Raw genomic sequence first — 27,759 nt, forward strand, 5'->3', positions numbered from 1 at the left:
GCTGGCTGAGGAGTTCAGTCTTGTTTTGATGGGAAAGTAACAGCGGCTGGAGGTGTAAGTCAAAGAAAACAAAAATTCCTATTAGACTGTCAACAAGTAATTATTGAGCATGATTTGAAGCCACAGAGAGGACACCAAAAGTCAAAGTGCCTATTTTTTTATGACATGGGACCTTGCTATGACAAGGTAAACACACAGACCAGACAGCACCCATAAGGGTCAAGTACACAGGAAGAGCAGCACCTCAGGACTAGAAGGGGGAAGCCCATTTAGTCCAGTCTGGCAAACATGGGTCGAGCACTTAGGTGTTAGCTGCTGTGGGCGGAGCTGGGGTTACAACCGTGAATTAGATCATCCCTGACAGCAGTAACTGACCTGAAGTTGGTTAAACCAGTGTCCCAGACGTGGTGCAGAAGGAATACACAGGCAAAAAGGAATGCTGAGGAGGAAGGTGTTAACTATGCTGGGGTGGGCAAAGGATGTTGAGAGAGCTTCGTGGAGGGGTGAGCACACGTGGGCAGGGTACAGAGGGATCATAGCAAGTTATCTGGCAGATGAGGGGAAGAAGGCATTGTAGGCAGAGTTAGAGTTGGAGCCAAGGCATGAAGATGTGAAACGGCTTAGTACAGTAGTCTAGGAAGGGGGTGGGGAGATGGGGCATGAGTGACATAGTCCAGATTGTGTTTTAGAAATCGTCCTGGTGACACGGGCTGGGCGGAAGTGAGGCTGGGACTCGTTAGGATACTATTATAATTTTCCAGGTGACAGACAATGAGGATCGAAGGCTGTGACAGTGGGATGGGGCCAAAGGTGACAGATCTGAGAGACGCAAGGGGAACACCAACAGTAAGACTTGGTGACCGGATGTGGAAGTGGTAGGGGAGGTCCTGCACTTGAGTCTGAGGAGCATGGGAGGAAGAATAAGCTCAAAGGGAAAGGTTGCATGTTCAATTTGGGCCATGTTGAGTCAGGTGGAAACATCAGCTGCAGCTGGAGTTCCAGAGTGTGTGGCTGGAGATAATGTTAGGGAGTCATCAATGTGTGCTGTGCGGTGTGGTTAAAACCATGGAAACAATGAGTTGGCCTGTGGAGTGGGTCTAGCCCGGGGAGCTATGGGCTGGGTGGTCAGGGAAGTTCTGCAATGAATCCCGCTCAAGAACTGGTTGGCCGAGATTCTGGGATTCTGTGGGACATACTGAGCAGTGTGGGAGGGTTCTTATAGGGAAATTAGGGAGTGTCGTCTAAAACCAGGTTACGGGGGAACCCAGAACTGTGGCTAAGGAGGCTGTACTTTCGCAGCAGGAGTAGAATAAAGAGGAATGAGTTCAAGGAAGGACCCACAGATCATGCCCAGGGGCTGTGGCAAGCGGAAGGCATTCTGCATCTTGGTGACTGGGATGCTGGGTTGTACTGCGTCTGTGGCACGTGACACATACCATGTGCAGTATTTCCTGAGTGGATAGATAAGCGGTGGCACTTTGATAGTCAAACGCTGGATTTGGAAAGAAGGTGGTAGTTTCACGTTTGAGCATGTGGGGCATTCCAGGTGAGAAGCAAGGGCTGATCACTTCAGCTCATCCAGTAGTTAGGAGCTGTGTGCCCCAGGTGGAATAAAGAAGAGCAAGGACAGTATCTTAAAGGTTACAGACAGAGGCATAATAAAAATATGCACATTACCACCATACCATGAGGCAGAACATGCTTTAAAAAGGTGGTGGTAAAGTGTTATAAGGGCTCAAAAAAGAGTAGCAGCATCTGGTTGAAGGGAGAGCAGGACAGTCTCCTCTGAAGTGGTGGCACTTTGATGGGCAGAGGGGGGCAGGGGTAGGTGGGAGGAGGAGGTCAGAAGGCACTTGGGTGTAGTGCAGCTGGACACCAGCACACCAGGGTATAGCTCAGATGTGTGAGCTTTATAGGAGACTCACTATTAAGTGGAAGAGCTAAGTATGGAGGATGCATGAGAATGAGACCCTGGAAGGGGGTTTTTCCCCTTGAAAGGGAATGCTGGTTGCCCGGGGGCCTTAAGGCATCTCCCTCCTTGGCAGCTTACAGGATCAGGAGCTCCTCATCATTCAAAAGACACATGGGCGAGGAAGCGAGTGCATTTTGCTATGGCTTCTTTCATTAGCCTGTAGTCCTCAGGCTCAGCCCTCCCTGCCTGACTGTGGAGAAATGCTCTGAAAGCTGTCACTGAACCTGAGATAACCCAGGGCACGCTTTATAAAAACGTTCCTTGAAAGAGCAACCAAACAGTTCTTTCTGTAAGGCCACAGGACCTTCAGGGAGATCAGAGATGGGAGGGAGAGAAGTGGATGAAGTCACTTCACCATATTCATTTGCATATATTATGAACGGCCCTTCAAACATTAAGCATGAGAAACAGAGGGCTACTGTCTTCTGAATACATCCCATGTCCCTTAGAAAAACATGTGTGCTAACATCTCAAATCCAGACATGGGTACACGTTTTAGACTATGTAAATGTAACACTGTATATAGCTCAAAGGATTAAGAAAGAGTGGGTGTATGTTCATGGCCGTGGATGAGAGAAAGCTAGCCAGGTTTTGTAGTTCAGAAGACTCATCTCTTCCGAGCTTTGAAATCTCCATTGGTGGGTGAACGAGGAGCCTCTCAACACACTGGTTATGGAACGTGGCGTGCTGTGGCTGGAACCGGACTCGAGTAACATGCAAATATTAGCTCTCAGGTCACCTGAGCCCGTGGAGGTGAGCCTTACAGGACTGAGAGGAGCCTTCAAGTACCAGCTGACCAGACTGGTTTGTCTGCTGCAGAACATTAAGTGCTTTTCCACATGCAGTTGCGGGTTTCTTCCATGAATAGGTGGAATGCATTTAGTGTGTCAGGTAGACTTCTACCGAATTACTAGTGGTAACTGTCTTCAGCACTTGGTGGGCATTTGCTGTGCCGGGTACATAGGAGAGCTTTACACGGGTCATCTTGATCTCCCCAACAATCCTGTTAACATAGGCATTTTTCCTCATTTTAGAGTAGGAAACTGAGGCATAGAGCAGTTGCCTAGCTAAGAAGTAGTGGTTCTGAAACTGGCAGAGCCCATGCTGAGCTATTAAGTCTTTTTTTTTTTTAAAGACTTTATTTATTTTGAGAGAGGGGAAGGGAAGGAGAAAGAAAGAGGGAGAGAAACATTGATCAGTTGCGATATGCATCCCAACTGGGCACTGAACCCACAACCCAGGCACGTGTCCTGACCGGGAATCAAACCAGTGACCTTTTCCTTTACAGGACGACGCCCAACCAACTGAGCCACACCAGTCAGGGCAGAACCATTAAGTCTTAGCCATTAGGCCAGGGCACACTTGTGAAATTGCCTTGGGTTAGAACAAATGGGAAGCTTATCCAAAACAGGTTATTTATCTTAGTAACCTTATAGGTCATTCAACATGTAGAAAATTCTGTGTAACCAAACACTCGAATAATTAGGTATAAATAGTTTACCTTTTGGCAGCTTCACAGTTTGAGAACCTTTGGACATTTGTCTCCATTCCTCTGAGCAGAGCAGAACTTTCAACTCTGTTTAAGCCAAATGCTCTTCAATGATTAACAAAGCTGCTTAAGTCAATTCTAGGGAAAAGTAACACATTAGCATCCAGCATGATGCAACCTGAACTGTGGTTCTTCTTAGGCAAAGCACATACTGATATCACAAAACCACCGAGGAGCTCTTTCTAGTCACCAAGGGGCAAAACCACCCCGGGGAAGGGAGTGTGCCTTTGCTGAAAGCCATGCAGACTCGCCAGCTGGGGTGGGCTGTTTCTCCTGCCCACTAGCTGGCTTGCAAGCCAGGACTCCTGCTGAGTGTGTGCAGGCAAATGCGGTCCTTGGCATCCTCCCGGGAAACCCAGCATTTTGGCTTTACACCCAATCTGACAAGAAAGGATTTGTTTTTCCCCTTTCAAACCATTGCCCAGGAGATGAATTCTCATCAGCCCCACATCCGGAGTGAAATCTGGAAAACCTAGTTCAGAGCTTTTGAAGAAGCTGCTACAGAGTATTTTAGCAGTAAATCCTAGAGTATTAAAGGGCCATTGAGGGAAAAATGAAGCTTGCAAGGCTCTTTTAAAAATATGCTTGTGTTTGTAACCCACGTAATGGATGTCCATTATGGAAAACTAAGAGAATACAGACAGGAAAAAATAAAGCCCTGAAAGGGGACCCCGTTTTGTGGTGCACTAAATCTTGTTTCATCTACGGGGGTGGGGGGCACAATGAAGATATGATCAGGACAAAAGTTGCTATGAACTTGAGTTTTCTGCCAGAATGTTTAAGGGAAGATAATTTGTCTGTACTCCTCTCCTTTTAAAAATTGCTAATACTATTAGCATTAAAGAAAAATAAAATTAAATAGTGCTCAGCCTTGCTGAAATTTAAGAGTTGTCAGGTTTTCTTAAAATGGTGAGGCTGTTTCTGGGTTCACGGGTGCTGCACCTAGCCACACTGCTAATCATCACTGGAGTCAGATGATAAAACCTGTATCGAAACTGTCTGTGTGCTTTCTTTGCTAGACACCAAATGGACTGCTCCTGACCCCGAGTCCGCTGCTCTCCAGCATACATTTCTGGAGCAGCCTTAGTCCAGTTGCTCCACTGAGTCCTGCCCGGCTGCAAGGGCCAAACACGCTGTTCCAGGTGAGCCTTTGGGAACGAACTTCTAAACAACGAACTTCTAAGGGATGTGTTCCCCAGGGAATCCTGCACAAGTAACAGTGAGTTCCACCCCATGTTTGGTTAAGGTATTAGGTTTCCAAAGGGAGTTTACATTAATGGGGCTGGGCACAAAAAGCAGCCTTCAAGTCAGGCATTTTCAGTGGGTCAAAAATGGGGTTACTCCCGGCAGGTACCCACACATGGAACAACTCCTTCTAGAGATGTTCCAGAATTTTCACTGACTATGAAAACTGGATCTTTATCAAGGAAAAGGCAACACTTTGTAAAAATCATATTTTATAAAAATCTCATAACCCTTTAAAAATATTAATGTACTAGTCAATGGTGACATTACTTAAAAGTAGCGAACAATCTTTCTTTACTACAATGGAAACGTTATCTGTATGAGACATAATGAAGTTCGCCTTGTTCCATAACAAAAAAGGAGTATCCAGGGTGTTTGGTTAAAAACTAAGTCTTAGCAGCTTTATCTTGCAAAACTCCCGGTACTATGTAAGCACGGTCATTATTTATTCACACACACTAGGATCTTCTGGGTAGCATCACTTGCTAGCAAGTGTAAATCACTGTTTCCCTTTTGACTGTTACTCACTCACCAAGACATGACTATTTGAATATGTGAGGGTAGGACAGAAAGGATCCTACCTAGGGACAGGCTTGAAGCAAAGCTGGATCAAGTGCCAACTTCCTCTTCACCTAATTCTAGCCTCATCTGTTTCCCATCCTGTACCCCATACCTGCCCCCCAGTGTGGCTCACACCACGCGAGCTGTAGTTCTTTTGATCCCGTTGCATCTAGCACTTACCACTTTGTATTACGATGGCCTGTTCCATCTGGCCATCTTCCGCACTAGACTGCATGCCCTCGAGAGGCCAGAACCACATCTTTCTCGTTCACTGTGGTGTGCCACCGGCATCTAGCATGTTGCTTGGTACACAAATTGATGGGCTGAATGGATGCATAAGAATTTGTCTAGAAATATCTAAGAAAGTAAATGTTAAAATGTTCAGGTCTCCATGCTTTTTTGAGTCAGTCATTTTGCTTGTCAGGGTTAACATTTACACCTCCACTGAGCAAGGAGCTGTACATGGTGGGACTTAGGGTCTCGTTTGAGGAAGGGTGGGGGCACTAAGGTGGTTTTGATTGCCATCTTGCTTCTCCGGTTTCCTAGTAGGGTGGAGATAGGGTGTCATGATGTCACTGTATTCCTGGGATAATCAGGTTTCTCTCCTGGGCCCTTCTTCCCATCTCAAGAAATTGAGCTGTTCGTGCACAGCCAACATGTTGATTCATCACCATTATAACTCGGGCAGGGAAACAAAAGCTAGAAAAAGCAAGCAAAAAGCGGTGAGCAAGTGTGGTGTTAGTAAAACTTTAGATTTGCAGTCTTTTGATGGGGAGCTGGAAGACCTTATTTCTTGAAAGTCTCCAGGCTGGAGCAGCAGTATTCTGGTACTAGAGCTCCCGAGTCGAGCAGAAAGAGTTGCGTGGTGCAGGAGTACATTAAGCTCCACGGAGTAGGGACTGCAGTACTGCTCTAAACCAGACTCTACATAGGGTCAGCAGATACCAGTGAATAATGAATTCCTCCTGACTGGGAATTCTGCCACCTGATTGCTGCAGGGCTTGGGGACCTCCCCAGGAAGCCATGGAGAGCCATTCCTTGGCAGTTCTTTGGCATACCTTGCCTTGGATACTAAACCTTTTCTAGCCCGTTAATCCCTACAGTAACAACGGTGCAAGTCCACACTGATTCTGTACATCATCACGCTATCTGGAGCTCTGTGGGTAGGGAGACGTCTATGTCCTCTATAGTCACGACTGTGAACGAGTCATTCTCCAAGTCAGCATGCAGCAGAAGCGGCTGCAAGGTGTGTCAGACTAGATTGCTGGGTCGCACCCCAGAGTGTCTGACTCACAAGGCAGCCTGGGATGGGCCAGGTGACAATATTCTTTAAGTTCCTAGCGGTGCTGCTGCTCCAGGAACCACACTTCGAGAACCACTGCAGACCGGCCCTTCCCATTTACATTTAGAATTCTGTGGAAGAAACTGCTGCGTTGAAGGGCTGCCTGCTCAGAATTGTAATTTCACAAAGGCTTGTGCTCTCTCCTGAGCCATTCAGAATACACTGCTGGGTGGGCAAAAGTAGGTATGCAAGTGTGAATACAGGAAACAGTTTATTCTTGCATTATTATTAAATATATTATTCCCCATACAAACTACAGCTATTTTTGTCCAGCCCTGTACCACCTTAAAAAATGCAAGTGTTTGGATGGCTAACAGGGCCCTGGACCTCTTTTTGATTGGGGTCCAGGAGACTAAGGAAAAACCTTTTCAAATATTACCAGTTTTCCTATAAGAGCAATTGAGTGTGGTGAAAGTTGAAATTAGTAGTTTTGCAAATGGTGAGTAACAAAACACAGTAAGAGGAATAACACTTTTTTTGGGGGGGGGGAATTTTTAAAGGAGTTTGAGCCAAACTGGCGACCTATGCTGGGGAGCAAGATCTCACATGCTCCCTATACTTTCTGATTTTTAAAACTAGGTATTTCAGATGATGGGTTTACAAAGTTCCGATGAGTATCAATCACTGTGCCCCCTCTCAATTAATACAAATAATTTTCCCTAAAAGTAACAAACCTTTTTCACATGTGCCGTATGTTGGAGGAACAGAAAAAATTGAGTACGTTTATCAGGGGTGTCCAACCCATGGCCCAGGATGGCTATGAATGTGGCCCAACACAAAATCGTAAATTTACTTAAAACCTTTTTTTTGCTCATCAGTTTTCATTAGTGTTTTGTGTATTTCATGTGTGGCCCAGAGCAACTCTTCTTCTCCCAGTGTGGCCCAGAGACGCCAAAGGGTTGGACACCCTTTGATGCTGGCAGATTTCCTGTTGAGAGGATTAGAGAAGTAGATCAGAGCCCTTAGAGCAACAGCTGACAGAGCTGGTAAGTGTTTGCACAGAAGGTCCCCCGATAGAACTGGTATGGCAGACACTGAGGAAGGTAAGGGAAGGGGAGAGGCATGCTTTGTAATCAGGAGCCATGCTTTAGAAATGACAAACACATATTGTGTTAAATCTAAATATACAGTCTTCATTTACAAATAAAGTTGAGATCTGTCTCAAACGGACAGTTTGACATTTTAAGTTTGTCTATAGATGTCTGTTCCATTTTTGAAACAGATTTTTATCAAATTTGAAATAAGCCGAGTAAGTACAGATACATCGTGAAACAAGGTGAGATTAATTAACTTTTCAAATGAGAATGTTTTCTGCAATTTTTAATTCAACAAATCTAACCCAGCAAATATTTGTTGTGCTCTGAGGCAGAGACTTAGGGGTTATACAATATGTGAATAATAGATGTGTAAACAAAATACTCTAAGAACCCAATAATAGTGCCGCGGTCACCAGCAGGCAGTGTCTACGGCGTTATGGCCGAGGTGAGACAAATTCACATGGATACCGAGTCCTGTGGAGGAAAAGGGATGGTACAGCCACTCTCTCGAGAGGAGAGCGCCCTTGTTGCTCTTAATGGCTTGACCCGTGCCCGCAAGATTGCGGCAGATGCTTGGGAGAGAGAGCAAGGCTCCTGCTTACTAAAGAAGGTACAGTTACAAAGTGGTCGCAAGAAAGGGCAACCTAGGAAGAAAACCCTTTCCTCTGAAATCCAACACAGCCTATGACCTAACCGAAAAGCACTCGGTGTCGTAGGCCCTCACCTGGGCTGATGCATGCACTCCAACCAACTTGGTGTGTTGTCCACAACGTGGGCTTGTAGCCCTGGGTCCCTGTTTGGGCACCAGCTGATGCGGTCACCAGCAAGCATTGTCTGTGGCATTGTGGCTGAGATGAGACAAATTTACATGGGACTACCAAGTCCTGTGGAGGAAAAGGGATGGCATGGCCACTCTCTCAAGAGGAAAGCGCCCTGACCCTTGCCTTGACAGGCTTTTATTGGCTTAATTTTCATAGGAATACAGGACATATATGGAAAGCTCATTGATCATGATCAAGCAGTAATAATCAAACAGATAACATTCAAAGAACTCTGAGGGCTTATTTAAGGTCAGGGTCAAATAGCTAAAGGACCATAAAACTTTGGGGAAACAAACTCATTTCATGCTTAGACCCTTATCATTTAAATTGAGGGTATTAGCAAAGCAGGTTTCACAGAATTTTATGCATTCTTTCTTAGGCCTGATCACCCAGGGAACCCACCCTTTCCAGCACAGGGCCGCACCCACCTCCAGCACTGTCTCAGGCTTAGGTTGAGCAGGGGAAGTAAGTCAGCCAAGAGATTAGGAGACTTCTTCCAGACAGAATGAGGACTCAGGCCATGTCAAAGCTGAGGAGCGAGGGTCTATCACCCCCTTTCTCCATAGCCCCACAAGTCCTTCCCTGAGGGCCCCCTCATGACCATGCCTGTCTTAGGTCATCCCTCCCTTGAGGAATCTTACCCATCATTGGCTAACCGGTCATCCACCCGGGGCCAAGCAGGATAAAGTGAAAGAGGGCAGAGGCAGTGCCCTACAAGGAAGATATGCTTTGTCTCCTAAATGGCTTATGGTCCCAAGGTCTTTTTACTCAGCCTTAGCCATGGGGGATTACAGCTTCTGAAACCAGGCAGGGTGGTTCCCAACACAATAGTAGCTCTTTCCAGCTGGAAACTGGACAAAAGCTCCAAGTGGCACCTGAGCTAAGCTAAGAAGGGACAGGATTTTACCAAAGAGTAAAGCACATTCTAGATTAACAGAGCAGCATGGCATGAATATGAAATCTACACAGTCTGAATAGGAAGTACTGGGAAGTCAGATTGGAAAAGCAGCTGTGGGACTTGAATAGTATGCTGGAGTTCCTACTCAATCTCTTATGTGATGACCACGGAAGCTTTTAAAGCTGGAGATAGTATGACAGTATCTCTATTTTAGAACAGTATCATTGATACTAGTGTGGAGGGAGAAGGACTGAAGAGAAAGAAAGCGTAAGAGGCAGGAAGATGTGAGGAAATTTACACTATTCCAAATACTGAGGGAAGAAGAATCTTTGAGATGAGAACAGTGGAAACAGGAATATATTTAGAAGATATTCTAGAAGTAAAATTGAGAGGAATATTTTTGGTTGGGTGTGAAAAGTAGATAATGTAAATTAAGAAGAGGCAAAGATCAGAGATTAAAAGACTGGAGTGCTATTAATAACAGTAGTTAACATTTACTGTATGCCAGACATTGTTCTAAGCACTTTTTGTGGTTTCTTATTTAATAGTCAAAATACTTCTCTTTGAATAAAGAAACGGAGGTCCAGAGATGTTGCTTCAGTTTACCCAGCTCACACGTCAGCAAGTGGCAGAGCTCTGATTCAAGTTTAGGGTTGTACTGCTTACAATCACCACTCACTGAGAAAAAAGGGGCACAGAAGGGCAAGTTTGGTGGGGAAGAGGCATTGGTAGGTACATCTAACCAGCAAGAAATGATCATTGAGTCCAGTATAGGAGAAAAGGCAGGCTGAAGACAAAAGTTTGGGGAATGTTGCAAGTTTAAGAAAAGGGACTAAGGGTGGGACAGGGGAGGATTAGAGCCAATAAAGATGACTATGAAACATGCCATAAAAGCCAGGCTAACCAAGAGATACTGTGACAATTGAGTGTAGACAAATAAAGAATAAAGAGCGGAAATTACTAATATATTTTTTAAAAGACACTAAACCAAAAGCCAATTGTTTTGAAAACACAAGATGGACAAAACCAGAATGAGAGAAGATGCAAATAAACTAAAAGAATTAAAAAAATCAAAACCTGTTCTTCTTCCAATGTTCACTCTGAGTCAGTGATTTTACTGGTGTGCTGCAAGAATTTTGAAAACATGCAATATCTGACTATTTAGTCAAGGGCACTGACCCCTTTTCCCTTGGATTGCCAATAAAAAAAATGACAACAGCCAACACAACAGTAGCTATCCAGTGTGAATGAATCAAAATTATACCTATTTTTTGTCGGAGCAGTAAGGAATATAATTTTTGGTGTGCTGCAGAATTTTAGTAATTAGTTTGTGTGCCATGAGATAAAAAAGGTTGAAAATCACTGCTCCAAGTCAATGGGATTAGTGGTTAGAAGCAGACTTGTGAGTAATTTTATAACCCAGTTAAAATGAGTTAAAATTCTGTAAAAAAAAAAATTTAAATCCCAAAGTGTAAGAAAACAAAAACCTAGAATATGCGAATAACCATTAATGAAACTGAAACAGTAACTAAACAGCACTCCCATCCCCAAGACCTGCCAAAAATAAACTGGGCCGTTTGGCACAGAAAGTGCAGTTTAAAGCTTGGCTTTACTGCTTTTAGCTATGACCTTTAGCCAATCCTGAACTTATTTGAACTCTTGTTTTCTCCCCTAAAAAATGAGGAAAACCAAACTTACCTTACGGGCTGGCTCTAGGTCTCAAATGAAATGACAACCATTGATTAACTGTAAGGCAGTAGACCATACCAGTTATATTTTTGTAATTTTCAAGCTATTTTACATACTTACTTGTTCTACAAATATTTGTTGTAATTCTAACATATACCAGGCTATTTAGTTTGATACTTAGTGTTTAAGTGAAGTTTAATATTTAATTCCTGCAAAGAGCCCAGGAGATCATTCTGACACATACCATCCTATACAATGAGTCTAGTTGAAGCCTTAATTATTCTTGTTCACTTGCGAGTATAGCTTTTGTACCTCTAGCCCCGAAAGCCACTAAAGCATATATCCTCATTGTTGTCTTCCAGTTAATTACTCATTCTGTAAAATAATTTGCAACTTACCTGTATCACAGCGGTGATGACAGAACTGATCCACTATGGTCTATCTAGGAATGTATAGAACTCAAGTCCTTCCCAATAGATTTGCAGTAATTATTTTTAAAATCTTTCGTCCTCTACAGTTCCCAACACTGCTCAATGGCCACATGCCAGTGCCAATCCCCAGTCTGGACAGAGCTGCTTCTCCAGTACTGCTTTCTTCGAATTCTCAGAAGTCCTGATGACATCTGGCCACAACTAAAGACTCGTTAACTGATGAAACAAATTTGTCCCCATGGGCTAGTTTACCTGTGTCATGAGAAGGACTTTGTGAAACCCTGGTAATTTGGTTTGCACTTTTCATAACATGGATGGTCTAGATATATGTTAGCATTTTAAAAACTTTTTTATATTCAAGTATATATGAAATCTGTTTTGCATTAAGCGAATTTTAATATTTTTGTTTTATATCCTCTTAGCTCTTAAGTGTTGAACACTGTTGACAGTGAAGAACTTTTCTTAATGGTTTTCAGTGTAACTAATTAAGGATGTGAAGCTTTTTTCTCTTTAATTCTGCATATGCTGAACTGTGCTTATATACACCATTAACCAGCTGTGCCTTCCTTTGCATTTAGTTCTATGTAAATGATTTATATATTTTTTAGTATTAAGAGAAAATGTTTGAAAGACAAAAATTAGTTATCAAACAGCTCTAGTAGAATTTCATTATTTTTCACAAGTAGGCAATATGAAAGCATATTCGTATTATTTTTTTTTGCTTTCAATTATAAGAATTGCCTTAGAATCTCTTTTGAACTGAAATTTAATAAATGTAATGTCCAAGTAATGTTTTTATAAGAAACTAAGCCATATTCAGAAAATAAACATTCATTAAAAAAATGTTTGAAAAGTGCATTTTTTATAAGGTATTTGAAAGGCTAGCCTCCCAGCTGTTTACAATCTTTTAGATTGGGACTCCTCCCAAACAAAAAAACCTGAAATGGAAAAGCTACATCAAGTTTATTCTGTCCTACCCTGGAATATTTTCTAGGTTAGCATATTTTGTTTTCAAACAATTAGTCTTGGTCTCCCTGTTTTCCATAGAGAACCACACCCCTCTGATACATTTCCTGTATCACTGAGTTAAGGTTTCTCTAAACCCCTGGAACTATATTAACATTTAAAACTCCTGTGCTTTGGAAAGGGCTCACAGACTGGTGATGAATACAAACACTGCAGAAACAGTTCTGTAACACGAGGTCTCTTCATGTGTGCGGGTATAGCCTTGCTTGTGGAAATGGAAAGGTTATTACTAACTTGAGGGTAAGATACAAAAAATAGAAGATTCTTCAGAAACCTCATCGTTGAACTGAACTGATGATGTTAACAATTTCGAACACTAAATTATTTTGTGTAGTTTAGAGCAGTGCTAACAGGAACATAACTTGTGTTCCTTCAGAAAACCAGCAGGCACCACTCTAAGGCATCATTTTGTACAATATGAAAGTTCTAGAGGTAAGAGAACTGTAAAGTGCCCAGTGCTTTCAACTCAAGATTGGTTAACTCCCATCCTTAAGTTGAAGTAACAGACACCAATTTGAAATGTGACTAAATAATTAATTGATCTAAACCAGGCATTAAATAACAGGGATAAAAAAAACCAAAGCTTGCAAAAACAAAAACGTTTCTTGAATTCTCAAAAATATCTAAAATTTTGTTAGGATATAAATGGTGGTATTTTCAACTGGAATTGAGCATCCCTATGTGAGGGGATGAATGCCCTTATCCATGGGAAAAATGCAAACATTCCAATATGCATCTTTGAATATAAAATAATGGAGCTGATTCCAAAATCCAGACACTACTGTCACGGGCTAAGGATAATTTTCTGTACAAAAATGTTGGTCCAGCTGATATTTTACAAACATAAAATGTTAGAGCTAGAAAGGGCCTTTGAGAATGCATGCCACCCCATCCACATCCCCATCCCACCCAGTTTCCAGATAAGGACATTGCACAGGAGAAGCTGGAAGTCACCTAAGGCCACCCAGCTCAGTGAAGGTAGGATAATTGTCAGTGCTCAGGCCAGTTCTGCTTCCCCGTGCTTCGCTATTTGTAACTACTAGTCCAAAACTATGCTAGGTAAAAACCAGGTAAAAAGGCAAGATTCTTACACAGAAACTAAAAAGGAAGTTAATGTGCAAGTATCACAACCAAAAATATTTTCAAATGTACATGCTGCTTGCAAATATTCAAATGACTATATATCAGATTCTTGTACTCCTTTCCTCCAAATACTATGATTAACATATAACCTGGCCCCATTTACTGGAAATGGAAAAATAACAAAGTTGTTGATGGATCAAAAATCTCACTATAACACAAATAGGGAACAAGTACTGAAGTATAACCCTTGGAGCTCTGCCTCATTCTGTGTGTGTGTGTGTGTGTGTGTGTGTTTGTTTATTGTTTTTTAAACAGCTATTTTAGTCAGAAAATAGTTTTCATACAACATATTAAATTCCTTCTTTTTGTGTCTGCTTGATCAGTGTTAAACTGTTAAGGCTAAAGTTTTATAGAACTATAATCTAAACATTGGTCCCTTTGTACACTTCTTTTGTATGACTGCAAATCTTCATTCACTTTCATATATGTATCATTTTTACTGTTATTTTTGTTCAATAAATACTTTGTGATAAAAGGTGTAAGGAGGCAAGTGGTTCGGTTTACTTCCATTTACTTGGGGTAATCCAAATTTCACTTTTCCACATGGGTACAAGTTAGCAAATGAGTCTTACCATCTAGCCTTAAACGTGATACATCAAAACATGCTATGTATATGTAATCTGCTTTAAACAGATACTTCAAGAAACAAATATAATTACTGAAATTGAATTGGAGAGAAAGGAATGGGTTTAATAAGTGTCCCATGACCTTTTATATCTTGAGTTCTAGCAACTGTTCTGTATCGAGATGGGAGAGGGGGGAAATTTACCATTTATTCTTTTAACCACACTACTATCTTAACTCAGTGGTGACGGACTGAAAGATTTCCCCGTAACATTAGCAACAAGATAAAGATACCCTGCTGCCATTTCTATTCAACATGGTACTACTGAAAATCCTAGCAGAGGCAGGAGTAGGCATTCAAATCAGAAAGGAAGAAATAAAACTTATTTACAGATGATGTCTTATATGTAGAAAACCCTAAGAATCTACCGAAAGGAAAAAAACCTATTAGAGCTAATAAACTGAACAAAATTATAGGACACAAAAATCAACATGTAAAAATCATCTGTATTTCTACACACTAGCAACAAAAAACTTGCAAAAAAGAAAATACTTAAGGAATAAATTTAATCAAGGTGCACAAGACTTGTACACTGAAAACTATAAACCACTGCTACAAGAATTAAAGACATCCTGTGTTCATGGTCTGAAAGACAGTATCGTTAAGATCAGACACAATACTACCCAAAGTGACCTAACATATTCAATGCAATTCCTATTACAATCCCAATGGCATTTTCTTTTTCCAGAAATTAGAAAATTTTTATCCTAAAACTTATAAAATTTCAATGGATTTCAATAACCAAAACAATCGTATAAAAGGACAAAAAAGACTCACACTTCTTTTTTAATTAATCCTCACCTGAGGATATGCTTATTAATTTTAGAGAGGGGAAGGGAGAAAGGGAGAGAAGCATCAATTGGTTGCCACCTGCACGCGCCCTGACTGGGAATCGAATGCACGATCTTTTTCAATTTACCGACAATGCTCCAACCAACTGAGCCACATTGGCCAATCAATAAGAGTGCCAAGACCAGTAGGAAAAGGACAGGCTTTTCAACAAATAGTGCTGGAAAACTAGATATTCACATGTAGAAGAATGAAGTTGGACCTTAATACCATCTACGAAAATTAACTTATTCTTAAAACAGGAAAATATTCATGCCCTTGGATTTGGCAACAGTTTCTCAAATATACCACTAAGAGGAGAGGCAACAGAAGAAAAATAGGTACACTGGACTTCATTACAATTAAAATTTTGTGTATCAAAATGACACCATCAAGAAAGCAAAAGACAATCCACAGACTGGAAGAAACTGCAAATCATACACCTCATAAATGTCTAATACCTAGAATATACAAGGAACTCCTATAACTCAACAACAAAGACATACAACACAATTTAAAAATGGGCAAAGGATTTGAATAAACATTTCTCCAAAGCAGATATACAAATGGCCAATAAGCACATGAAAAGATGCTCAACATCCTTAGTTATTAGAGAAATGAAAAACAAAAATCACAAGGTTCCACTTTACACCTGGTAGAATGAATATAATAATAATTTTTTTTAAAAGGAAGTAAGTGTTGGCAATGATGAGAAGAAACTGGAACCCTCATATATTACCACTGGAAATGTAAAATAGCACAACTGCTCTGGAAAATAGTTTGGCAGTTCCTTAAAAACTTAAACACTGAATTACCAAATAACCCAACAATTCCACTCCTAAGTATGTAAGCCTGAAGAATTGGGAAAACAAGGACGCAAACAGAAGCTTGTACACGAATGTTCACAGCAGCACTATACACAGTAGATGGGAACCACCGGAGGCCTGTTAACAGATGAATGGATTAACAAAATGCATCTTTGTATCACAGAATAGTATTCAGCCATGAAAAAAGGAACTTCTGACACATGCTACAACATCAGTAAACCTTGAAACATTATGCTAAGTGAAACAGGCCAAACCCAAAAGGACAAATACAGTATGATTCCACGTATATGATATTCAGACAAAACATTTGAGGTTACCAGGGACCTGGGGTATGGGAAAAATGGGGGATTATTTTTTAAAGAGTACAGAGTTTCTGACTGGAGTGATGAAAAATTTTGGAGATAGTGATAATTGCTGTACAATATTGTGACTCTAATTAATGCCACAACTGTATATTTATGGCAAGTTTTACATATATCTTACAATTATAAAAATAGTGTACAAAACCACTCAAAAAACCTTCATGAATTGTCCTTCAATCCAAGAGATAAGTTATTATAACATGCTAACAGACTTTCAAACATAGGCTGACAAAGCACCAAAACAAATGCAACCACTTTCGTATATCTGAAGTGATACATTTATGTGTGAGGTCACTTGGAATGAAAACAAAAAAGTCATCCTGTCTCACCTTTACGAACCTTGTCAGTTTAAGACAAATCGTAAGCATTCAAGGTTCAAAACTTCTGAGTTTCCAAAAAATTAAAAATGGAACTGCCTTATGACCCAGCGATTTCCACTTCTGGGACCATACCTAAAGAAACCTGAAACACTAATTCAAAAGAATATATGCAGCCCTATGTTCACTGCAGTGTTACTTACAATACCCAAGATTTGGAAGCAGCCCAAGTGCCTATCAGTAGATGAACAGATAAAAAAACTGTGGTACATTTACACAATGGAGTATTACTCAGCCATAAAAAAGAAGGCAATCTTACCTTTTGCGACAGCCTGGATGGACCTGTAGAACATTATGCTAAGTGAAATAAGGCAGTTGGACAAAGACAAATACCATATGATTTCACTTACATGTGGACTCCCATGAACAAAATAACTAACAAACAAATTAGACTTATAGATACAGAGAACAGACTGTCAACTGTCAGAGGGGAGGGGAGTTAGGGGACTGGGTGAAAAGGTGAAGGGATTAAACAACAATAACAAAAAAAACCCTCACAGACACAGACAACAGTATGGTGATAACCAGAGGGAAATAGGGTTGGGGGAAGTACAAGGGGGTAAAGGGATAAAGGGTGTTGGAAGGAGACGACTTTGGGTGGTGAACACACAATATACAGATGATGTATTACAGAACTGTACACTTGAAACAAATTTTTATTAGCTGATGTCACCCCAATGAAGTCAGTAAAATTTTTAATAATTTTTGAGTTTCAATTTTCTTCACTAATAAGTTTCCAGGATCTGAATGGTACTCAAATCAAAAAAAAAAAAACCAAATTCCTCAATAAAATAAAGAAACATTCCTAGAACTTCCTAGGAAGAAGAATTTTATATAACTACATTCCTTTACCTTTTATATGCAAGAATCAAATGTATAAATAACTATGTGAAATTTTAACAAATCAAATTAAAAAATGACACTTTACAACTGAGTGCTATCCTATAAAACTACAGTAGAGACCACTGTAGCTTGGCCAGCACAAATATACTGTAAGTTAAATATTATTGGCACAGTGAGACTTGATTACCTTGAGAATGAATCCCATAAAAGAAAATGATCCCATTCTGCACAGCTTTCTTCCCCCATAAAGAACTGTGACAACAAAACCACATTTTAACAACATGAAGATTTTGTTATTATAAATTTCAAAACAAAATGGAAGAATTTCCACATAATATTTATAACCTTCAAAGTAATACATGTCTGTCAGTTAGAAATAACAGCAGTTTGTTAGGTTATAGGGTTTAACATAAAACTAATTTACAAACGTGAAAAGCAGTAGTGGTCCAATATTCACCATTACACATAAATCTGTTTCTTCCAGAAATTTTTTTTAAAAAATTAAAATTTCAGTATCATAAAATATTAAAATAACACCCTAAACATGCCACAATCACTATTCACAAATAAAGTTAAAATGAAATATACAAAAATTCACTTAATACTGTTAAATAACAATAAACTACAAGATTTCCTGAACAGAAATGGTAGGACCCCTGAATGTTTTACAGTGAATGTCAGGAGAAAAATTAAGTTATGACTATTTTCATGATATATAAGCCAAAAATTTACATGACCATCTCAAAATATACCAACTAAGATTTGTAGTTTGTAAGATGCACTAAACAAATAGTCCTTTAAAAGTTAACACAAATGCTTAGAACACTGTTACCAACACTCAGGTATGTTTGTGATGTTCATAGAGATGCATAATTAAAACTGTAATATTTATATCGGGTAAACAGATAGTAACTACAATGCTTAAAACAATCCCCTAAGTCTCACTGCTCTCATTTGCATTTATCATGGCTCATTTCAAACACATATTACAGCTTTCAGCTGATTCCAAGTGAATGTTAAGACACATACATACAGACAACCCCCAAAAGAAATAAATTGTTCCTCAATGATATAGCATCCTTTATAATACAAGAATTTTATTTAAAACAAAAAATAAGACCTCTCATGTTTGACTGGACTTGCATGGTTTTGTTTAAAATAGGTAAGTGTATTAGTATACAAATATCCATTAATATGTGGTACATACTTATGAAATAAGGTAAAAATAAATAATTTTGGATGCTTTAATTTACTGGTATCTAAACTGAGATCCCCAAAATGTCAGGTATTCACTTGCTCAAATCAACTTCAGCATCACATGCTTCCATAAACATAATGTGCTTATCAATTTCTTAGCTATTCTATTTGCCGATGTTCAATAAAAACGTTATATAGATTATATAGCATGAACTTCAGAGTGTTCAAGATGGCTCACTTATTTTACTGTTAAGCAAAGCTGAATTTACATTCCAGAAAACAACGCAGTTTAATTTTAAAAACGAACAAAAAATGCAGCAGTAAAATAATTCGTGAGGAGAAACAGAAGCATTCACATAATAAAGCCACTGCAACTTCTTCAGGCATTCAACTGTTGTGTTAAATAAACAGACAGTAGTTATTTAGCAGCAATGATTCCGCAATAAATAATGCACTGTGTTTCTCAGTCCTGCACAAAAATTGCAGCTACAGTTACATCAATAGCTGTAACCTACTGGCTCTAATGGCAGAGAAGACCTTAAAACCAACTGTACAAAAAAATTGTCACACTGTGACAACAAATATAAAAACAATCTGTAGGTCTGAAATAAAAAGACTCCACTGTGAAGAGGACAGTGTAGACAGACGGAGATTCCAAGTCCACCAAAAGAAGTAATTGACTTCAGATCTGAGTCCTTGATTGGTAAGAAAGGCTGGGGCTGGGCTTGAAACCATGTTATCAGACTTAAAAGAGCATGCTCTGTCTTCTGTTCTTCCCATGTCCTAAAATATAAAGTCATTTTATGAGGCAGTTCAATGTTCAGTTTTATCCCACATATAGTATTTGGTGACTCTAGGAAGCTAACGTTCCCACCAGCAAAAAGCTAATTTTCCATGGTAGGAGTGATCAGCACTGTCTTAAATGGCCCTTTTGTTGCTGGGGTCAGTCTACAGCTTCTATGCTTCGAAGTGATGAACCTGATGACTAGGGAAGCACAAGATGTGTCTTCTCTCTCAGGTACCAGGGATGGCGTGTGCAGTGATCAAGCCAGGCCACTTGTAAAAAGGTCTTTGTGCCATCTGCAGCTTTCAGGATCCCTGACTTGACTGAGTCAGATTTCTCTCTGAAGAGTTACTGAGCTGCCCACATCATACAGAAAAGTGAGTATGTGCAACGCTAAACATACACAGTTGTGGAATGCACTGTACATTGGTTTTCACATCAATAATTTTACCGATCAATTTATAACCCCAAAACTGGTTTCACTCAAAATTTCATGATCGACACGTGAAATGGTTTATGACAAACACACCTGTCTCTGGATAAGAAGAATTTCGAAAACCCGGGTCCTTTTGCAACTGAATCTCTTTCAAACTGAATATTGATACACCTAAAATGCATAGACAAAAATTATCAGATGAAGGTCTAACATTATTAAAACAAATATAGCCCAACTATATAGACAAATGTTTAAAAATGAATACTGATACAACATGAAACATTTATACCACTTTGACAGGTTAGAGCCCTACAAAAGTATTTTCCCTTTTGTCCCAATGTTTTAAGAAAGCCAAATACAACCTCCCGCCAGAACCACCCCCCCAACTCTGCTTTAAATCATGATTCAAGCATGTATTTCTCTAAGGAGAATACACATTGTCTACTTCTAGGACTTACTGGGATTGGGAGACCTAATCAAAATGTATTACTTGGTTTTTACTTTCTATTCTTTTTCTCCCTCCTTACAATGGTATGAAGGTATCAGGTCCTAAAGCTATCTATCTTCAGATTTTTTTTAGAAACAAACAAGGATTAGGTTTGTATATACTACTACCTCGACTATGGAACTTGATATTAAAATGTAAACATCATCTTAAAAGCACCTGTAATTCACCTTTCTCATTTCCAATCTCTGCCAGAGAGGTAATCTTTCATTAAAAAATATGTTGTAAGTTCTAAGTGAAAAGTCTTAAGAATTCTTGATTACAATGAGCAAACTTTGGTGAATCAATAGTCTAGTAATTGAGAATGGGAAATTAATGAAAGCTTTAGAAGCTCAGTACCCAAAGAGTCTCCTAATTTCCCACTCATCTTGCTCAATTTAAAGTAAAATATTGAGGTAATTTTTTTTTAAAAAAAGAATGTTATGAGTAAAATCAAGCAGTTATCTCAGGCATGAGAAACGGGCTGGGTTAGTGACTGACAACATATTCACCACTGTCATGATAATAGTAAAGGAAAATCATCTTTTTATCTTGAAAAGCAATTTTACTTTTGCAAGAAAATAATCTTATGTTTTGGTTGCATTTCATTATTCTTTGCCTGAAATCCATTTTTAACAACTCTGAATCAAAGCAGTACAGATCGGGACTAATGACAATGTCTATCACCAGATGGTATTTTCCAGCTTAAGTCCAATAAGATTAATTACCCACACCTAAGTACTATCGATTTCTTACAGAGTAGTGGCAATGTGCTCAGTGGAAAATAAATTAAAACACAGGCAAACAAGACATGAGTTCAAGGAGTTCTGATCTAATTACATGAAGACTGTAATTTTAAGGTTAAAAACCAACAGCAATCCCTTCCTAAACTCCTAAATTCACCCCAGTCTCCAACCCTGAACAAATAAAAATTTAAAAAAGGTGTAGGGTATGGGGGAGAATGCTAAAATCTCTCTTACTTTCAGGTAAAGCATGTATTCTTGGTCCCAGACTTCGAAAGTACACATGTTTCATGGCCTCTTCTGCTGAAACCCTTTTCTTAGATTCATACTGTGAAAAAGCAGAGAATTGCTTCATTAACCTCTCTAAATACTGTCAAAGGGGGAAGTTAGCACTACTTTTACCTTGATTACTTAGTACAATCACTGTTTTTAAAGAACCAATTTGGAGATACTCCAGATACTCTAATTTGAGTTGCTATTGTGATTATATAGTGACAAATATATCTCAATCTCAAATTTCCAAGATAAAGTTGGATTGTAATTAAAAATTTACATTCACTATATTTTTTCAAGTGATGAAAAATTAAAATATCTGAACTTTGGTGTTACTTTTCTTCATGAACACTAATGGATCATTAAAAATATACTACAAACTTTTATGACAGATATTAAGTAACCTATTTTATACCCATTTCCCTTTTTTCCTTGATGAGATAACCTAGATTTATTTAAGGTGTCCATGCTTCCAACTCCAATAGATGGGTCATGAATGGTGATGGTTCTAAGTTGGAGCTAATTATGATAATTCCATTCCCCAATTCCCAGACTCTTGCAATTAATGTTTGGGCCAAAAAGACTTAATTTTGAAAAAGCCTTATAGGGGTTTCTGGAAAAGCCTTTGCTTTCCAGATATAAGAGGACTAAAGTGGCTGGCATAACCCTTACACTCTCTCTACTTCCTGCTTTGAATGATGATATGAATGGTATTTGGAGTTGCAGCACCCCGTACAGCAGTAAGTATAAGGAAGAGAAAGAAAACTCAGAGAACATGAATTGATGCACTATTTGATCAATGCCAGCGGCAGACTACCTCAGACTGTTCTAGGTCACAATGAGAGACTCGTCACATGCATTAAGAGAAATCATAATATTTTTTTACTTAAGCATGCTAGGTACTACAATAAATAATCTTATTTGATTGTCATGACAAATTTTTGAAGAAAGCGTTACTGATCTTGTTCTACAGATGAAGAAACTGAGGCTCAGAGAAGTTAAGTCACTTAACAATTAAAAAATAACATATAACTTACCTGAAGAAATTTTGTTATCAACTCGATTCCTTCAGAGTCTAACCTAGATACAGCAAAACAAGTGGCAGTTTATTCTTTTATCTTAGCTAATAGCAACTTTTCAAATAAAACTACTTTCCAAGTGTTTTAATCTGTGAAATACAGTGCCCTAAAATAGCCACTCTTGTTGCTTTCAAATAGACTCAAAATTGTTTTATCCTCAAAAGGCTAATTTTGCTACTTCTTTAAAATGAAACCATAAATAACTGGGCTTTGATTCAAATTTTTAATATTCAAGGAAAAATTAATTATTAAAAATAGAATTTTTAAAAATCACCATTCTGTCTCAAAACAAAGTAGCCTCTATTTATGGGGAAAGCTTAAGTAAACTGCATCAATTTTCAAAGTGTTCAACTGAAGGCAAGGGTACAAAAGCATCATTTTCCTATTACACAGGTGAAAACAAGGGGAAAAGTGACTCCAACACGTACCCCTGTGGTCAAGTTAAACGCAAATGAGTCATTCAAAAAAATTTTACAGGGTAGTCTACTCAGGGTAGCTGAGTATGGGGGTACCAGAAGCTATAAAGTTCAATTTAAATATGCCTTAGTAACTTCATAAAACTTAAATTTAAAAGGTCTACCAAAAAAATGATACAGTTGATAAAGATAGATAATGACAGTGATGAATTTAATATAATAGGGAGTAGAGGGCTTAGGGATTATCTTATTGGGATAATATCCTGATCAGAAATCACAAGTTCTATCTTACTGCCTTTTATTTGCAAAAGCACAATTATGAATAAAGAATATTTTCCCACCCGAGAGCTCACAGTGAGTATTGTGGGTACTGTGAATGTTGTGGCCTAGACATTCCCCAGATTCGTTTAATCCTTTGTAGTTTGCCATTCAGGCAAATACAGAGCTCCACGGACACAGACAAACTCAGGGCTAGGGTCATGAAGAATCTGCTTTAAAGAGCTTCAACCTTCTACAATGGACATTACAATTGCAACCAATATATAAATGCCAAAAATAGGATTTATGCTACTTGGGAAAAGACACAAAATGTCCAGCACATAAGATGATTCTTCCTAAGCAAGTCTACTTAGAATGTTATTAGTTGCTATGGTTAAAATAAGACCATCAATTCACATAAACACTTTGAAGATATTTTTGGTATCAGAACTATATTGCTATTCTTCCAGAGCTGCAGAATAAATGAAACTAGAACACTGTGTTATGTTGTAAGCAACGAAGGGCTTTTGAGTAAAACAGACATTGGCCTCATTTGGTTATGTGATGCCCTTTTTATTTTTTATTTTTAAAAAAAGATGGAAAAATATAAACAGGTTAGTTATAGTATGTTACTTACTAAAATGTAATGCGTCTGCAAGTCAAAATTTAATGGTAGATGGACCTGAGGGTAGGTCTGAAAAGAAACTTTAACTGAATGACCAACACTGAGGATATGAAAGGTCAGAGTTTATATTCTTCAAATACAAATTATGTCATTAATTTTGACCAAAACACTGCTGAGCCACCTTTTGTCAGAGTCCATATTTTATTTATAACACTTTGTTAGGTTTTTTAAAGTAAATACAGAATAATAATCCCGTAGAAAGCAAAATGGAAATTTCATCATGGTCTTCATGTCACTGATTAAGCAGAGGTGTCCAACCCACAGCCTGCGGGCCACATGAGGCCTAGGATGGCTGTGAATGCAGCCCAACACAAAACTGTTAATTTACTTAAAACACTATGAGAATTTTTTTGTGATTATATGTCGCAATGTATTTAATGTGTGGCCCAAGACAACTCTTCTTCTTCCAGTGTGCCAGACACACCAAAAGGTTGGACACCAAGGCATTAATTAATAGCTTCTTTCTGGAAAAGGGAACAATCTACATAAACTCTGTAATTCTAATACATATGTTCTATGTTTACAGTTCAATTCTGTAGTTCACATACTTTGGTGATCCTTGGCCACTGAATAATAAAATTAAATCTGACACAGTAAGGAAGGCGCTCAAATCAAATACTAAAATATTTAAGAACTGTGTATGTGTATTAAAAGAATCATGTAGGTTTTCCCCTTTTTAGTAAGAGAGAAAAAAAAATACCTGGGTGCATGGTTAATTAGAGGCTGTGGTTTGTATTTTGGGAAGTTGTAGTTCTTGAACTCATCATTTGAAGAAATACCTGGCCAAGTTTCCTGAGATGGAGTTCCTGAATTAGAAAATAAATATATATAAATATGTAAAATTTTACATATAAAAATACGTAAGAATTTATACATGTGAATATATATAAGTGGGTAGAATTAAGAAAAGTATTTTAAAGAACAATTTACATTTAGTGGATGATTTTTGACTTTCAACTGAAATAGGAATGATGAAATAGTAAACATATGGACTTTTTTTATAGACTATGCAATTATGCCATAAAAAAGATGGTGCCTAACTGACACCTAAGTTAGAAGTATTTCCTATCTAGTTAACATCTAAACTAGAAATACTTCCTAATAATATGCTAATGGTCAATTTTCACTTGATCTTAGCCAAAAGGCCAGGAAGTGATAAAGGTCAATTTTCAATAACAGTTCTCTGTTTTTTCACAAAGGTGGAACTCAATAAATAAAAATTTACTATAAGGATCTATCTTTATCATAATTATGTTAATTATAATTCATATAAGATCAGCTCTTTATCTTAGTCTCAGTATCAAAGTTTTAAATATATTTTTTAAAGTCAGTCTTAAAAGAAAAAGTCTGGCTACTCAATTGTCATTAACAAATCACTGGGAAAAAGATTTGTTACCTAGCAGTCGGAAAATTAAGTGCAGTTCATCTTCTACAGTTGATCCTGGAAAGAGAGGTCTTCCAGAAGCCATTTCAAAGAAAATGCAACCAACACCCCTTTAAAAGAATATTAAAAATATATAAAAAATGATGAGTAATTCATTTATATATTATGACACGCAGGATCTTCTTATGATGACCTCTCTGAAGAATTTTGTACTAGCCTGTTTTTAGAAAATCCCTGCAGAGATACTAACACTCATCCTAGTTGTCTCAATTTCCATGTTGCTATATCCATTTTGCCCACTTCAAATGTCCAGCTCTCCTCTGCATGATCCTCGATGAATAACGATAGCTACTAGTGATTTAATGTTATGTGTTAGATAGTGGGTAGCAGGGATATAAGGAGAAGCAAATAATTCAAGATGTTTTTATGCAGAAAGCAGAGATAGAACAGGTAGATACAGGTGTAAAGTATATGAGTGTGCTGTGTGTAAGAGAAGAAAGAGAAATGGATGGAGGGTCCTTGAATGGATACTCTCTTCAAGGTTGGTGTGAATACAGTCGTCCCATTAAAGGAATCACAATCTAGCAACTGTATATAAAATTTAATTTAATTTAATTTTGTAATTATCAAAATGTTATATAGAAAGAAAATGATGGAGCCATGATGGAAAAAAATATGGTAGTTCCTCAAAAACATTTTAAAATAGAATCACCGTATGATCTACCAATTCCACTCCTAAGTATATAGCCAAAGGAACTGAAAGCAAGCCTCAAAGAGATATCTGTACACCTATGTCCATAGGAACATTCTTAGCAATGGCCAAAAGGTAGAAACAATGCCAGTGTTCATTGGCAGATGAATGTACAAATAAAATGTAGCACACACATGCAATGATTATTTAGTCTTAAAAGTGAAGGAAATTCTGTCCTGCAAAGCAAAAGGTTGCCAATTTGATTCCCAGTCAGGGCACAAGCCTAGCTTACAGGTTTGGTCCCTGGTGCATACAAGAGGCAACCAATTGATATTATTCTCTCACATCAATGTTTCTCTCCTTATTCTCCCTCCCTCCCATCTCTCTAAAAATAAAGTTCAAAAAAAGGTGAAGAAAATTCTGATACATAAAAGTCAAATATCTACAACATGGGTGAATTTTGAAGACAGTTATGCTAAGTGAAATAGGCTGATCACAAAAGGACTGTATGATTCCAATGATACAAGGTACTTAGAAAAGTCAAATTTGGAGACAGGAAGTGGAATGATGGTTGTCAGAGGTTAAAGGGAGGAACACACAGGGAGCTGTTTAATGCTATAGTTTCAGTTTTGCAAGATGAAAAAAGTTCTAGAAATGGATAGTGGTGATGGTTGTACAACAATGTGAATATACTTAAACCTAGAGAACTGTAAACTTAAAATTGGTTAAAATAGTAAATTTTAAATTTTACCACAATTTAGAAATAAAGAACAATCAGAGAGGAACCAGAGAGGAGGGGGAGAAGGATAGTAGGGGATAACAGTGGGTGGCCATCAAGGAACATGAAGAACATATGGACAAAGCCAAAGGGGGTGTTGGTGGGGTGAAAATGGAGATGACTATACTTGAACAATAATAAAAAGAAAAGAAGTTTCAAAAAGAAAAATGTTATACAAAACAAAATTATATATAATTGTTCAACTCAGGACAACAGAAGGAAGTATATGATTTATCACTATGTGAAGGCTATAGGCAATTAAATGCAACCACAGTTCAGAGGAAGAAATTGCTACTGCAGGTGAGGCTATATTCAGGAAGGAATACAATATTTGTGAAATATTTTTTTGGAAGTTCCCAGGTACAGACCCCAGTTACAGAAATAGACTAGGCATTCCAGATGGATGGACTGGTATGAGCACAGGAGCAAAAGTGGGAAAGCCCATGTTATTTTTGAGATACAATGAATAGCCCATTTGGCGAAATGGAAACATCTGTGTGATCATCTGAAGTAAGCTGGAAAACAGTTTAGAGACATTCATTATTAAGTGTCAGGTTGTATCTTATTCTACAGGTAAAGAATGGGAGAGGAGCAAAGGCATTTGAGTGAAGGAGTGGCATGATCAAAGCAGTGTGTGAGGAAATGGCTACAATATTTTATTATTTTTAGACCTACTTTAAAAAAAGTAGATTTTGGACAATATTAAATGATAATAAAAACAGTAATTTTGTTTTAAATTACTATGTACCAGACACTCTATATATTAGCTCATTTGGCCTTAACGTTATCCACAGAACAGCTATTTAAAATCATTATGGTGCCCTGGCTCAGTAGGTTGGGCATTGTACCACAAAGTGAAGGGTCGCCTGTTTAACTCCCAGTCGAGGCACATGCCTGGACTGCGGGTCCCATCCCTGGTTGGGGTGTGTACAAAAGGCAACTGATAAAGATGTTTCTCTCACATATCAGTGTTTT

The 27,759-nt window shown here is 38.5% G+C and overlaps 2 protein-coding genes across 4 annotated transcripts in view; one reads left to right on the forward strand and one right to left on the reverse strand.

The window, feature by feature from the left end:
- Positions 1 to 14,192, forward strand: part of ELK3 (ETS transcription factor ELK3) — a 65,740-nt gene extending 51,548 nt beyond the window's left edge. For both annotated transcript variants that reach the window (XM_024579349.4, XM_053921904.1), the window contains 2 exons: positions 4,541 to 4,663; positions 11,632 to 14,192. In XM_024579349.4, the coding sequence (XP_024435117.1) occupies positions 4,541 to 4,663; positions 11,632 to 11,730 (222 nt within the window). In that variant the 3' untranslated portion in view covers positions 11,731 to 14,192. The remainder of the gene's footprint in view (positions 1 to 4,540; positions 4,664 to 11,631) is intronic.
- Positions 14,193 to 17,371: 3,179 nt separating this feature from the next.
- CDK17 (cyclin dependent kinase 17) overlaps positions 17,372 to 27,759 on the reverse strand; it is an 86,421-nt gene continuing 76,033 nt past the window's right edge. For both annotated transcript variants that reach the window (XM_053921905.2, XM_053921906.2), the window contains 6 exons: positions 25,328 to 25,425; positions 24,632 to 24,737; positions 22,531 to 22,573; positions 21,458 to 21,548; positions 20,087 to 20,164; positions 17,372 to 19,556 (listed from right to left, as the gene is read on the reverse strand). In XM_053921905.2, coding sequence (XP_053777880.1) covers positions 19,519 to 19,556; positions 20,087 to 20,164; positions 21,458 to 21,548; positions 22,531 to 22,573; positions 24,632 to 24,737; positions 25,328 to 25,425 — 454 coding nt within the window. In that variant the 3' untranslated portion in view covers positions 17,372 to 19,518. The remainder of the gene's footprint in view (positions 19,557 to 20,086; positions 20,165 to 21,457; positions 21,549 to 22,530; positions 22,574 to 24,631; positions 24,738 to 25,327; positions 25,426 to 27,759) is intronic.

Source organism: Desmodus rotundus, chromosome 3, assembly GCF_022682495.2.
Source record: "Desmodus rotundus isolate HL8 chromosome 3, HLdesRot8A.1, whole genome shotgun sequence".
NCBI classification, from domain to species: Eukaryota; Metazoa; Chordata; class Mammalia; order Chiroptera; family Phyllostomidae; genus Desmodus; species Desmodus rotundus.